This window comes from Vanellus vanellus (genome assembly GCF_965231255.1).
Source record: "Vanellus vanellus genome assembly, chromosome: Z".
NCBI lineage: Eukaryota > Metazoa > Chordata > Aves > Charadriiformes > Charadriidae > Vanellus > Vanellus vanellus.
The window spans coordinates 7,915,850-7,930,429 of record NC_138908.1 but is presented as its reverse complement, the minus strand read 5'-3'; the positions used below and the strand labels follow the sequence as shown (position 1 = coordinate 7,930,429).

The 14,580-nt window shown below is 39.0% G+C and overlaps 1 protein-coding gene across 2 annotated transcripts in view; it reads right to left on the bottom strand.

Annotated features, from left to right (window-relative positions):
* Window positions 1–499: 499 nt before the first annotated feature.
* Window positions 500–14,580, bottom strand: part of SSBP2 (single stranded DNA binding protein 2) — a gene marked incomplete at its 5' end in the record, with an annotated part of 180,432 nt that continues 166,351 nt past the window's right edge. The window contains 5 exons of one of the 2 annotated variants that reach the window (XM_082497818.1): window positions 500–1,009; window positions 3,792–3,890; window positions 9,009–9,037; window positions 12,059–12,137; window positions 13,460–13,530. In XM_082497818.1, the coding sequence (XP_082353944.1) occupies window positions 980–1,009; window positions 3,792–3,890; window positions 9,009–9,037; window positions 12,059–12,137; window positions 13,460–13,530 (308 nt within the window). In that variant the 3' untranslated portion in view covers window positions 500–979. The remainder of the gene's footprint in view (window positions 1,010–3,791; window positions 3,891–9,008; window positions 9,038–12,058; window positions 12,138–13,459; window positions 13,531–14,580) is intronic. The other variant, XM_082497819.1, reaches the window with a different exon arrangement.

Below are 14,580 nucleotides of genomic sequence, written 5' to 3'. Positions count from 1 at the left end.
GTGATAAGGACTCTACTGTATTTCCACTAACTACCTCCCCTACAGAAGATCGTGCTAAATAGAAAACTCATTTCCAAGGGCAGAAGAAGCCTGACACTTTATTGCTAGATTCTATAGCAACTGGAGCTCACTTACAGTAACCTTATAGTACTCTATATGAACTGAGAAGCTTGTATCAAATTCAGGCTTCCGTTTAAAATACATATTGCAGATATTAGGCTTCAATTAAAGAAGAAAAATAACCTTCAGTGCTTCTTTTTTTAAAGGCAAAGTATAAAAAAAAATCACCAAACTAGGTGAAAATTATTAAATTTCTCAAAAAAATTAAGATGAGCTTTCTTCTATTTCTTGAGACAGTACAGTTTGTGATTCACAGGGTAACTGGTATCAAACACAAATTTATGAAAGCTCTTATAAGCAATTTTATTCCTAACCATAATGGCAGACATTTACAAAATCAGAAGAATTTATCATTTGAGTTCACCTTAAAAAATAACTTATAAAGCAGTGATATATGCAACATAAAACAGTTCAGGAGGGGAGAGGGAAAGTAAATTTTAATAATTAAAATGTAAACGTGGAAAAAAAAAGATGGAATAAAAGTCCCTACTTCTCATTTCTACTTAAGATGTCATGTGATAATATTTTACAACGTCCTGTGGGTCTATATATGTATGTGTGTATTTCTATATCACACACACATATATATACGTTAACCCACACATGTACATACACAGATAATTGTTTGCAGTTCCATCTTGGGCAGTTCTGTTACGCCACTCTTTATAGTTGCCTCAATCATGTTTGGGACCCACTGTCTTGACAAAACGGGGGAGATGGCAGAAAATAAAAAGGTGGGTCTGATTGTGTCTGAGATCCTTTAGTTAGACTGTACACTGGGATGAATAATTTTCTTCTGCAGTAGCTCTCTGAAGAGGGCCAACTCACTGTGGTCTTCATGGCGAGACTTGTTAACGGATCACACACTCATTGTCATGCTAGGGGAGTACTGAAAAAAGAGGAATCCACATTTTAACAACCATATTCCCCCCCCCAGGTAATCCAGGTAAAACCACTTCTGGACCACAACAATGAATTCAAATGTCAAAACACTCTCCTCCTAAATTTGTACTGTAGCCTGTGCTAAGGCTGTAGTTCAATTTGTAGTATCATAACTTCTGTTATGCTTCTCTCATTATCTGAAAATACAGCTAGTGCTGATAAAGCCAACTCCCTTGAAGATTGTTTTGGTGTGACCTGGGTGGTGTGATGAACCGATACTTCACTGATGCTTTCCACACTACTTCCTGGTCAATGTTGGCTGTTGGGGGTATTTAGCTAGGCAGATGGTGAGTCTCAAGTGGACCACCTGCATTCATGGTTAGCTGAACCACATAAATGGTTTTGAGATCCTTTTATTACTTTATGGGAAGAAACGAGTAAAGATACATCTGACTGGAATTCAACTAGGCTTTTGGTGTCAATTATTCTGTATTATTGATTTTAGGAGGCAAGCTGAATCAAGGATCAGTGGTCATTCTCCTTTATGTGAACCAAAAATTCAACCACCACATTACATTATTATTGTAACACAAATTGAACTGCATCCGTTATACAAGCTACAGTTGCCCTCAAGTTGGCAGTTCTTCATCATGATAATCAATGGGACACCACAATGCCCAAAAGAAGTGCACAACTATATGCCTAATTTGTTTTCAAATTGAAAATTGTGGACTGCAGAAACACTTACTTTGGCCTAAAATCTTCTAAGTAGAGGAAGATGTTCAAATGCTAGAAATAATAGCATTATGAAAACCGATACAAGAAACAGAAAGATAAATTTGCCTCTGCAAAAACAGATATGCAATAAAAATCCTGCCAAAGCTAGAGTTTCAAGCTGTCCATTTCCAACTGTCCAAACATATGAGAAAAGGTATTTTGGATGGGTCTTCTCTGTCATGTAAACTGCACAGAATGGACTACTTGGATAAAGTCTGTTTTGTCCCAGGTCTCTGGTGGTTTGCCTGTCCCATCACACGCTAAGTGCTCCCACGGCGGGCCAGCAGAGCTAGTAAGAACACACTTATCTTTAGCCAATGTCAGAGACCAGCTCAAATGCTTAAAGCAAAGCATCTGTTCAAGCGATCTCCTGCATCTGGGCCAAAGTACCTGGCTAATCACTTTGGACAAGGAATCTAAAGGTGACCTAAAGGTGTTTGTGATTTTTAACTTATTATTAGCCAAGCAACGTTCCCTATGCCCAACCGAAACTCCTGGTGAATGGAACAGAAAATCTGCCTGAGAAAGGGCTTCTTAGTAAGGCCTACCCTAGCCAAATAACGAAATATTAATCAGAAAGCAAGACAGTTCCCAAAGACTACAATATGACTTGTGGCAGGTATCACGCATGCCTTGTAGGCATACATCTCCTGTAAAACCTTGAGGAAACTGGGTCCCAGGTTCTGCAAGGTAGGAAAACATCATCTAGGAGCACCTAGAATCTAGTAAATGTCAGAGAAAACTGATTTTCTTTTGAGTACAGCTGATGTCCTTCGTTTCATTACTTTAGTTTGGTGAACTGGCCCACCTACTGATCCGACCCCCTGCCCTCAGCACAAACAACAGGTACCAAATGGAGAGTCGGGGATTACTGTGACCAAAGATCACATCTCATGCAGGTTCTGTGATTATTGTTTTTTTGGCAGATATTGAAACATCAGCCTTTTTGGGTTGTACAAACCAATTTTCTCCAATAGTCCACACAATCTGAACGTGTGCCCTCTTTATGAATAGACACCAACAGCTAACGTGCAGAAACTCTTCCGTCTCACTAGTTAAAGAAGCAAACTCCAAAACCCCCAAAATCTGTCTCCCATGAAATTTGCCACGCAATTCGACTGTTTTGTGATCTAACAGAAACTGTTTACTCATCATAATTTCTGAGCTGAAATTCACCACTGGCATAGTTAATGAAGTTGCACTCACTTCTGGCAGCAGTGATTTCCAATAAGAACAGAAGTGTTGAAGTCACTCAGCACTTCTGAAAAATCAGGCCACTCCTATTTAGGAACCTAAACGTGGATTTAGAAACCCAGCTTCAGGCACATGAGTATGAAAATACTGTAGTCTTGCTTTGTAATGTGTTTTACACCATGTTTTGCTGCCTCAAGCATTCTCCATTTTTAAAAAGCATCATTTGTCCCAGAACGAACACTAGAGGGAACCTTTGCTTTTTCTGGCTCTAAGAGCACACTGCATCTTTCCAATGCGAGATCTACTGGTTCTCTAATTACACACTCCAGTGTGAATCTGCTTCTAAAAGACATTCCCTGCAAGACACATTGTTTAGGAGTCAAAGGTTGGGCAACCACACATTGAAAACACTCAAATGGAAGGATCTGTCAACTATGCGTATTTCGGCTGCTGGGATACTGCCTGACAAATGCCTGTTGTGCATTACTGAATACGTGCGGCATAATTATTACTGCATGACAGATCTAACTTTCATTGACAACTGACCTCTTAATCAAGAAAAAGTTTCTGCAGTAAATCTACACCTCCCACATCTTCCAGTTTCAACTCAACTTCTAGCCATATTTTGCACAATTTTTTGTCAAATCAATACTATCATTTTAGAAGCTAGTAAAAAACATGCAAGGCACAGTACTGCATTACAAGTACACTGCAAAACTGTTTGTTCTTGCTGTTATTTTTTTTTCAAGAAAATGCCAGAGATGAAGGTTCATGAAGTAAAAAAAGAAAACCAAACAACCAGGTAAAAAAATACTTACGCTCTCACTCTGAAAAGGGTTTAGGAAGTTTCCACCCATCTCACCGTCATCCCTGGGAGTGCCAGGCTGATTACTCATGCTCATATTACTGGGAGAGTTCTGTTAAATAAGATTTTAAAATACAGATTAAGCGTGGAAGATTTCAGTCCATTTCCCAGCTTCACCGAGTGTGCTAACAGCACGCTTGACACTACACTGTAGTACACAAAGATGCACCGTGCGACGCACTGGGATTTTCAAAGACAGAAAACAAGCCTCTGCAGGGTTCTGCATGATTCAGTCACTAATTTTAGCTTGTAAAGTAATGTTTTCTTCCCCGAAGCAAGAATTATTTATCTGTAAAGTCCTTGTTTTCAGGTTATAGCCAGCATCTTCTGCTGAAGTCAGGAAAAGCTATAAATGGCTGCGGCAGGTATGAGAGGAAGTTCTGTCACCACGTTAAATCGTGTGGTCAAATTCAGTGAAGTCTATGAGTGTGTGCCTTGACGTATGTGGCTTATGAATATGTACTTGAAGGTAGACATATGGATGGATATGGTCTACACAGACCTTCACAAAGGCCTGTGCCTGGGGTCTTTGTTCATGGTGTTCACGGTTTACTGAAATACAGTTTCACACGTAGTTCACAAGTGTGGTTCAAGTGCTAAACCACTTTCACTGAGCACAGCCAATACACAGTGTTTACAGGTAAAACAGTTAATGAGTTTTGGATGAAAGACTCCCGAGTAACAGCTGGCCACTGGACGGGGCTCGCGAACACTTTCAGGAGCTATGCTTTTGCTATTTGCTTGCCCAAAGCACAAAGCAACAGCGTTTTAATCTACCTTTTCAGTGTCATGGTGTAACTGAAATGCTAATAAACAGTAACAGTACAAAGGCTTCTGAAGATAAATTCCTTTTTTTTACAGAAGTGCACAACCACCTCTGCAATATTCAGAAAATGCTTTCAACATTCAGTTACCTAAAGAAACGGTGAAACAAGGAATAGTCACAGAAATTATTCTAAGTCAATAGCTAATATGTGATTATTGTAGACACTGCAATTAGCTGGGTGTTTTTACAAAGTTGATTTCTGGTACCCCACCACGCCTGGAGCATGGGCAACTCTCTTTCTGTCACTGTTAAGTTTCCTGCCTACAGAGGATTTCTTATGGAAAAGGAGCAATCAGGGAAAGGAGGAAGTGAAGTCATTAACTTTTTTATGACATTTTTACATCTATCACAGTTCTTTCTTTGATTTTTTTTTTAATCCAGAAAAATTGAATGCAGTATTGCTGTTGAGATTTTACTTACACAAATGCAAATCTGGTGTCACAATAAATTTAACACAAACCTAGTGCAGCCAATGGGCAAGCCAACTCCAAGAAGTGGCTCTTGATCAAAGTAACCAAATCGTACCAGCTATAAGTGAATTTGTTCTGTTTTTCTTATGTTATTCTCAGTTGCAATCCTGACACTGCAATTGCTACAGTATGTCTGTCAGCATAGATATTTTTTTCTTAAAAAACCCAAGGTATTTAGCACTTTGATAATACCTGCATGCAGTCTTCATTCACTGTAACTAAATCTGCAGGAAGTCAAACTTTGAATGAAAAATAGTAAACAGTAAAAAAAGAAAAAGCCCCCTTAATTTCTTGGCACTTTCCTCACAACTACAAAGGGTGTCTATCCTACCCTGGCGCTTTATCGATGTGTAGCGGAGTAGTCACTGAACAGAAAATGAGACAGGAAAGCTATGAATTCTACTTCCCCTTCACGCCATATTTCCACATGCTCCCCTTCGTAATCATGAAGTCCCATGTTGACCACTGTCCCTAATTTAAATATTCCAACATATTCCACTGTTCCACACAATTTATTTCACCTCCAAAGAGAAGAAAAAGTGTTGTTCCCCGCTTCATCAAATACCAAAATGCAAAACAGTTACTTTTTGCTACTACATTAGCAGAATGGTACACCTGATGGCTGTGTATCCCGTCCGCTTTGCAATGTATTTTGTTTGGTTAATGAAAGGCTGCTGTGACGTTTTCACCATATTCCCATGAGGGGAGATCTGAATGGCCAGGTATGGTTATGGGTTCAGCTCAGTGTATTTATTTTCAGTTATAGATTAAATATAAAATCATGTAAGTGAAGTGCAGGCATACCTGTTTTTTATTAGCACCTGGAACGCAACTTACAGAGTTGGGTCAAGACCCCTGCCTTTGCCCTTCAGCGTTCTTCAGCCTAGTTCGCTGCTTCTGAAACTGTGATCCCCAGATCTCCAGGAATCACTGGACAACCTGTCCATCAGCTAACTAGTTAATTAACACCTGACAGTTAAGTTTGCTATTCAGTGAAGTTAGTATAGCAAACATTTAGGGATCCACAGCTTGAAAAAAGGTTGAAAACTATTGCTTCAGTTCAACAGCAGCTGTTGTACCTTAAGCAGGAATTAATTCAGGGAACTCCTGTTGCCTGTGTTATGCAGGAGGTCACACTAGACAATCCTATCAGTCCCTTCTGGCCTTAAAATCTATGAATATAAAGTTTAAAATCCACTAAGGCCTTGTCACATTTATTTTATACGATGCTCTCGCACTTGTGGTCTTTCCTGGGGGATTTAACCCTATTTTATCTTGCCCTGTTAGTGCAAAGCTTTGAAATTCTGCAATTGCTACAGTATGTCAGCCCCAAGGGTTCAAATTCCTGACATAAATGCTTTTATAGCAACTCCCCTGGGCTGCTCTTATGGCCAGTATGGGGTCTGGCATCGTAGCACTAGCTGAGGTTTTCCAAACCAAGTACGTCTTTGATGACTGCACAAATTCCACGGGCACTGCAAGAAACACTGGGTATTAATGTTTATTTAATATGCGTAATTTCAGTTCATTTACTTCCCTCCTCTCAATCTACTTCATAAAAACTTCACGTTTTGCCATTCAGCCAAACATATTAAAATCTTCTCTAGAAAAATGCAGCTCTGAATTCTGTGAGCTGTACTGATTCTACCAAGACCGGGTTAGTTTTCTACTTCTCCCGGGAACTAATAATCAGCTTGAAGTCCCATGCCAGGACTCGAGCACCACACCCCCCACACTGTGTTAACTTCAGTGAGCAATTTCTGCCCGGTGATGTACACAGGGAGACCGTCGCCTCAGCAAGAACAATCCTGGTTAACTGTGTACAAAATTGGAAGGCAGCCATGTAATAATTTTGCATGCATCAACCCCAGAAATCTACTAGTCCTTGCAAGCAGATGTACTACTACCTACCCAAAATTACCAATGCTACCCACACATTTTTACTACTGTCAACGAAGGCTGCGCATTGGGCAGTGCTGCTCAGAAAAACATTACAATGCTGTAACAGGACTACTCTGTTACTTCCCAAGTGAGTAGCATTTTTCTTATAGTTATTTGAAAGAGACATACATCAAGTGTGATTTCCATGAGTTACTTATTAAAGTTAACAAGACTTCCAGGTAAATTTTTTGATCCAAGTTTTCAGAGCTCCTGATACTTGCATTAGCACATATACTGATACTTAATACCAGTGAGCTGAATACAGGCTTTTAAAAATAATCCTATGGCAAGCTAATGGAAACATTTTGTGTTTTTTGTTTTTCCTTAAAAAATGCTGCAGTTTGCAATAAAAATATTGAATAAAAAATATGGACAGCATTGATTTAAAAGTGCTGTAGTCTTATTATCTCATTGGAGGCTTTTTTTGAATCCACCACTGCACATCTAAGCACAGCACAACTAAGGCAAGGTGGTCATTTCAATCCATCATTTTACTCTTTGCAGAGCCTGAAAATGTTATAGATCTTGAAAATGTACATAAATATAGGATTGCTATAGATGCTGCTCCATCAGAAGAGCAGCAATGGCCTCGGACACATTGCTGAGGTCCTTCTCTCCAGAAAGATATATGCTAAGCACACTTCACAGGGTACCTCTTTCCCATACCACACCAGCAGAAGACCACAAACCGGGGAACCGTACAGGGTCCTCCGCCTCCTCTTTGGATTTACAAATACGTATCACTAACCGATGAACAATTCCCGTCTTTTGAACACCTGGAAGCATATTTTCAACAAACTCGCAACTACAAACTTCTATGCTAACCCACGGGAACTTAGGTGAGCATTTTGCGCCCTGTTGGGCTGTGTGTTGGCATCTCGCCATAGCTCCCGAGCGTGCACCTACAGCAAGGTCCCAGTGTGACCAGAGCACATGCAGACCGGCCTTAGAAGGACCTGAAGTGGCAAAGTCAGCCCTGGGACAGATCTAGTGACAGCACCGCGGTACTCAGTCCTGGGGCAGACAAAGTGCACCGGCAGCTGATACGCTCAAAACAAACTCACGCTCCTCTCTTAAGATTGTGAAGAATTTTGCTACAAACGAATGAGTTATAAAATTTTAACAGAAACAATCTCTTCATCAATTTCGGTATTTATAGATCAAAAGCAAGAAAAGTGCAGGGAGATTGTTATAGTGATATATTTATTAGTTTCAGTCAGTTACATCTGAAGATGCTGAGTACAAAACATAGTGTTTTGCAGGGGAGAGATTCATGCCGCTTTATCAATACTAAATAAGCTCATTAATTCCTAAATTAATGATGATCACATATGTAGTAGCGTTATTTTTATGGAAGAAATGACACATTCAAGCACAATATTATTTTCATAGATGTAAAACCCTGGATTGCAGGTTAAACTCACATTCATTTCCAACTCTTCAATGGTTGTGATATCAAAATAGTGCTTCTTCTAGAACTACTTCTTAATCTAGCTCTTAGGAACTTATACTAATGATCAAGATATTAACATTGCCTTACAGAGGTGACAAAAGCAATCGTGCAGTGCATAAAAGTAGCATCCTAATGAGACTTCCCCAAATTTACATTTAACTAGAATCGATTATTAGAACTATATTCATTTGTCTTAACAGTATGGAAGATTATAACATCATCAATCAGATTATGAGCTGGATATAATTCATCACAGTCATTAATATACATTATTATGCAGTAGGGAATAGGTCTACTTATACTCCCTATTGATTATATTGTTTAAAATTTTCAATTAATACCAATTCTGTCTGCATAGCCTCCAAAGAGTTGGCAAGCAGAAAATGTAGATGCATAATAAAAAGCTTCATAACAGAGACAAAGAAAGTACGTTTAGAGTGAAACATTCTATAAATTCCAAATATTTGATTAGATACTCACTTTGGAAATACTGTCCATGTCTCCTGAGCCTTAAATTAAAATAGAAAATCATTCAGTTAGTTTTCAGCTGAAGTTAATCTATGAATTTTTTTCATAGTAAATATATACTGTAACAGCAATATTTTAAAACATAACCAACCATGCTTCATGTCACTTCCTTCCCAATGTCTCTCTCAGTAAAAGTTTACAGTCAGTATTGAGTAATGTTAGTCCTTTGACTGTGTACACACCCGGTGCAGAAACTGAGAAAAGAAGGAAGGACACACTTCCCATCTGTATCAGTTATTTGGATGGCATCCTTTCAGGATGAGACAGCCCAGCACAACTCAAGAAACCATATGTCCGACCTCCCTGTCCCATTGACAACGGCAGGGTACAGGGAAGGCAATTGATTTGGGGTATATCCACCTGTGGGAAATGTTGCTTCAGCTTGAGAAATGAAAAAGCAATATCATGGCTAACTAGTAAAAGCTGATATTCCTGGGGGGGGGGGCGGGGGTGAGGGTGGGTGAAGGATCAGTGTTATCACTCAGGTCAGCTGGGAGGGTTTCACCAATATCCTTGCTCCCAGAAACAGAAGCCTACTACCGAAATAGGCTGAATTGACATCAACATTGATGCACTACAAACACTGATGATGACAGTATCTTTCAGAAGAAAGCAGATGATCCTGAGGACCAGAGTAACAGAAAGCAAATAAAATTAAACATAATGAATGCAAGACTATTGAAAATAATTTTCTCGCATGCTGTAGCTCTCACTCAGGTAAAGCCAAGAATAAAGAAATTCAACTTTAGGATAGATTTATCAAGAAAAGCATTTTTAGCAGCAACAGACAGTAAACAATTCTGGTGACCTATTTTCAGGAAAGACAAATTCTAGAAGAGTACTGAACACAAAACTGGAAGAGTATCAGAGAAAAACAATCAAGAAAATGGAGTTGTGGGAGGACAGTGAAATAGCTTACTATACTTAGCCAGGCAAATTAAGGCTGAAATTTCTCTCTCTAAATACATCAGATATACATAAATATTATGAAGAGTCATTCTGTCATGGCCCATAGGATAAATTCTGGTGGAAATCAGGAAAATATTTATTTCTAACCATCAGAGTTATGAACAGATATCCAATAGAAGGGTTGTGGTCAAAGACGTTGGAGAAGTTCAAGATGGCCTTTGACCAATTTATCCACCTGACTATGAGACACAGCTGCCTACTGCAGCATGGAAATGAACGCAGCAGATCTCTCCCAGCCCTCCTTTCCTAAAAGAACTCGGGTTCCAGTTTAGATACAAAGTCACCCTTAGAAGGCAGTCATCATTAATTTGACTAAACACGTCACCATTTTCACTAGAGAAAATAACTAACCAAATGCTAGGTACATGTAAAATGCTTCCATACCTGTTTCAATTGATTTTTTCTTTTAGCTAATTCTCAGGTTATAGAAAGTGACAGAAAAAGATGTGATTACCTTTTACACAGTTTTTCATTTATTTGAATGCTATCTGTATCATTATTATTAAAGCAACAATCCATTTTAGGACTGTAAATATGTAAAGAAAGGCTGTAAAATCACAAGGTGTCCTTATGCAAAGTAATCTAGGAATCAGGAATGCTTTCCTAGAAAAAGAGATAATTCTATTAGGAGATAGATAGCTGCCTACTGCTGAATTATAATCATTCAGAACATATCTGCTAAATGAGGTTTGATGGCTTATTTTTCTTCCTCTTCTTGTCATAGCCTCTTCGAATTTCTCCCTTCTTCTTTATACTTCCTGCCTCACAACCTCCAACTCTTTGGGCTACAAGTGGCAGAGCTCCACCCACCAGGGCAGTATGGACTTAAACAGTATGGAGTTGAGGCTGGTCCATGCCTGTGCTGGGACGGCGATAGAGCTTTTCCTTGGGGACAGCAGCAAGGGGAACGCTGCCAGCTTGGCTTCTGCCTGCCCGACCTCTATCCAGCTCGCTTGGGTTCCTCCGGGTACAGGAAAACGGCTGCTCAGCAGGGTGCTGCTGGTGCCCCTTGTGGGCGCCCGGCCAGCTCCCAGAGGTAAAAGAGAACCTTGCTGGTGGACAGGGGCGATAGAGGAAGAAAGAGATCTGAAGTCTTCGCTGCCCCAGGTTCCCCCCTGCTGTTGCCCGCATGACCCACACCCCTCGGTGCAGGCAGAAGTGAAGAGTACAACACAAGACCCGTATTCGGAGCTACTGGCCTGGTGTTAGGGTATGAGCAGAAATAAAACCAAGGTACTTGTGGGTATGGAAAAGGAAGGCATAAATGCAATGTATTTAGCTGTGGCAATGTTTCTTAAACTCCTTCCAAGTGTCAATCCCGCTTCCAGCAAAGACTAAGAGCAGAGTTTGCTAGGACAGTCAGGAGATAACACGGAGTTGTGCAAGGCTTCTCCCCTAGATACAAGTCCTTCAAAAACCATAGTGTCAAAAGTCAGTCAGCACACTGTTCCTCCTGCCTCTGCGTGCCCTGACAAGAATTTATGTTCTTTTGGGTGCATTAAAATTGGCACTTGTCTGAAGCTGTTAATGGGGATGGGGTAATAAACTTACACTTTACAGACATATGGCTCAGTATAGAACAAATGAGGATATAAAAATGTTGGGATAAAACCAGCTTAACACATACATCAATATATGTAATAACTTACTTCCAGGTAATTGATAAGAACGTGCACCAGCATGTCACAATGACACCTTCCCAAGATTTTCAAAGAGGAATAGAAGTAAATAAAAATCATTCTTAAGCCTTCACCTCTACATTGCTGTAGACTGGCTTTCATCAACTCGATTAAAACTACACTCACTTACATCAATAAAGTAACAGTAATTTTCTTTCAGAAGTGCATGATGTATGCCAACTCATGCTTAAAAAGTATCTTAATACTTCTTATTGATGTATATATAGCTTTTTCAGTTTTTAAAAGATTTTTATATACAGCCTTCTGCATAACTCAGAGACTCGGAGAACTAGTCATAGCAAATGGCATTAGTCATTGAAAATTGACAATGTTCATTATATTTACTATCATTACCTAATGATCCATTCATATGATGTGAATCCATTCCACCCAGTCCACTCATAGGTCCATCTGACCCTGGCCCCATTGGAAACTACAAAAGGATCAGACATTAAAAACTGGTATTACTGTACAGTTTTTTGTAGATAATTAATAAAAATAAATATTCCTCAGGAAAAAAAAAAAAAAAAAGGAAAAATGCACAGTCCCAGCTATGAATGCACAAGTCAAGTGAAAGTCTTTCATGTGAAGACTGCAAAAACATCATTGCTTTTGTTCACTTTTTCCAATGCTACCTTTATGATTTTGGAAACTCTCACTTCTGTAGGCTGGAATATAGCTCAGGAATAATTTATGTATTTCAACACTTTGTGTATGACTTTCAAACCTGCTAGTGCTGACTTAGCTCAACTCCCATTGAAGTTACAGGGAACTTTAGAATTCTCTTCAATAAGTGATTAGTTAACAGCTTTCAAACCCAACCCCATCCATACTGACATGTGGACTACTCCACGTTACCTTTGCAGCATGAGCAGTTTCTGTCCAATTTCAGATATTAACCTTAAGTTCTTAAAAAGCTTAAAGACATTAACACTGTAGAAAAATTTCTAAAATTCACTGCACAATGATTTAGAAATATCTAAATATCTATATTTTTAAGTTCTACTGGCCTTTTTTTTTTTTTCCAAAAGGCCCATGATTAAATGAAATATGGTTGTAATCAGAGGAATAAAATAAAACTGAAGGCATACAGAAGGATGAGGGAAGAAACAAGTTCTACCAGAGAAGAAACAAGTTCTACCGAAGAATCCAGATTCCTGTCAGCTCTAAAACTGCTGAAATTTTGGCTAAAATAGTCACAAGTTAACTACTTCATCAGGCAAATACTTAAATACTATCAATAAGTTTCATTCTTAACATCCCATTCAGATAAACAGGGAAGTTTGTTTCTTCTCAGAGGCATTAATGTTATTCTTTTTTACAGAATGGCAGGGCAACATAATATTGGGTCAGTTTAAACAATTTTCTCCTCCCTTTTCCAAGGTAGATACTTTTTTATAACAGAAGTTTGAATCCTGCAGAACCTCATGCTTAGTGGCAGCTCCTAGGATGGCGTCCTATCACACAGAAGTCTATTGCACTGCAGTGTGACAACCTAAGTCATCCCCAAGATCCACATGCAGACACTTCTAAGGTCTTTTCCATGTAGAAGAATATGCCCCACTCATAATTTTGCATATATTGGTATGATTGATTTGGGAAACATTAAAAAACGTACATGGCGGGGGAGAACCAGCTGAAGCTTCTCCAGTAAGAATGGAAAAGTTAGCATTAATGATATGTGATGGAAGTGTAGTGCTTGGACAGGAAAACGCTGTATAATTCAAAGAAGTATATAACTAGATTCATATTTACATTAGGTCTGTTGGGTCCAGGTGGTACTGCATTCATTAAAGTGTACATGTTGTCTCCAGAGTTGGTTGAATCTGTAATAAGAGATTATTTTAAGTGCTAATATATAACTTTCAATAAAGCTACTCACCTAATATATTTCCTGTCATTTTGTTCATATTATTTCTGTGCCTGAATCACTGATACACAGTGGCAATATAATGGAAGATTTCATTCCCTTTCTATCTATTGCTACCACACAACAGAGCTACGAAAAGAAATAATTGCAATGGTCCCTAAGTGACTACTTCTAGATTCTAGTTTTATGCATGACTGTTAAAAGGTTTATAAATCACCAACTATCTGTAACTATTTAATTCCATAAACCTTTTTCCTGGAGTTCCAAATTACTTCACTCATCTTCAATATTCTCTATAAAACAGGAGTTTCTTTCTTATCAATACTTCCTGTAATTTGTTTTCCATCTGTAACAAATGATAAATAGCTTCTCATTATAGACACTGCAAGTTAGTATAGTGAATGAAAATTTTTTATTCCCATGCATGCCAGTCTGATTTTGGATATATCTAACTATTCAGCAGAACATTGTGCAAAGATCCTTGCTCTAAGGACAGCTTTAACTGATGTATCTTCATGGAACAGTGTGGTTCAATGCTTCAAAAAAGCCCTGTGTCCAAAACCTACAAAGCCATCCAGGCACAGCGTGGTGCTTAAGCTAATAAGTTCCGCCAAGAGTTTCACTCGGCCCTGCCAGACGTTGACACAGCTGTGTCGCGTCTCAGTCCTTTTCCTCCAATCATTGCGCATGAACTTTCAGAGGGAGCAGCTCCAGAGTTGAAATGTAAGCTTTAATTAACAAGACACACAGAAGACAACCCGCATAACTCTTCTGGTTGAACTTAAGAAACCAACGCCCAAGAACCATTAGTAGATACAAATTATTCATTCTGATCTCAAATTTATCCCCATTGCTAACACAAGCAAAGTCTTAAGACCCTTCATCAATATTTGTAAGAAAGAGAAGGCAAAAAATGCGGCAGATCGTAGACAAATTAGATGAAAACCTTTCCCAAGGGAACTGTACAAGACATAGGCCATGTAATGAAAACATTTACTGAGAGGAG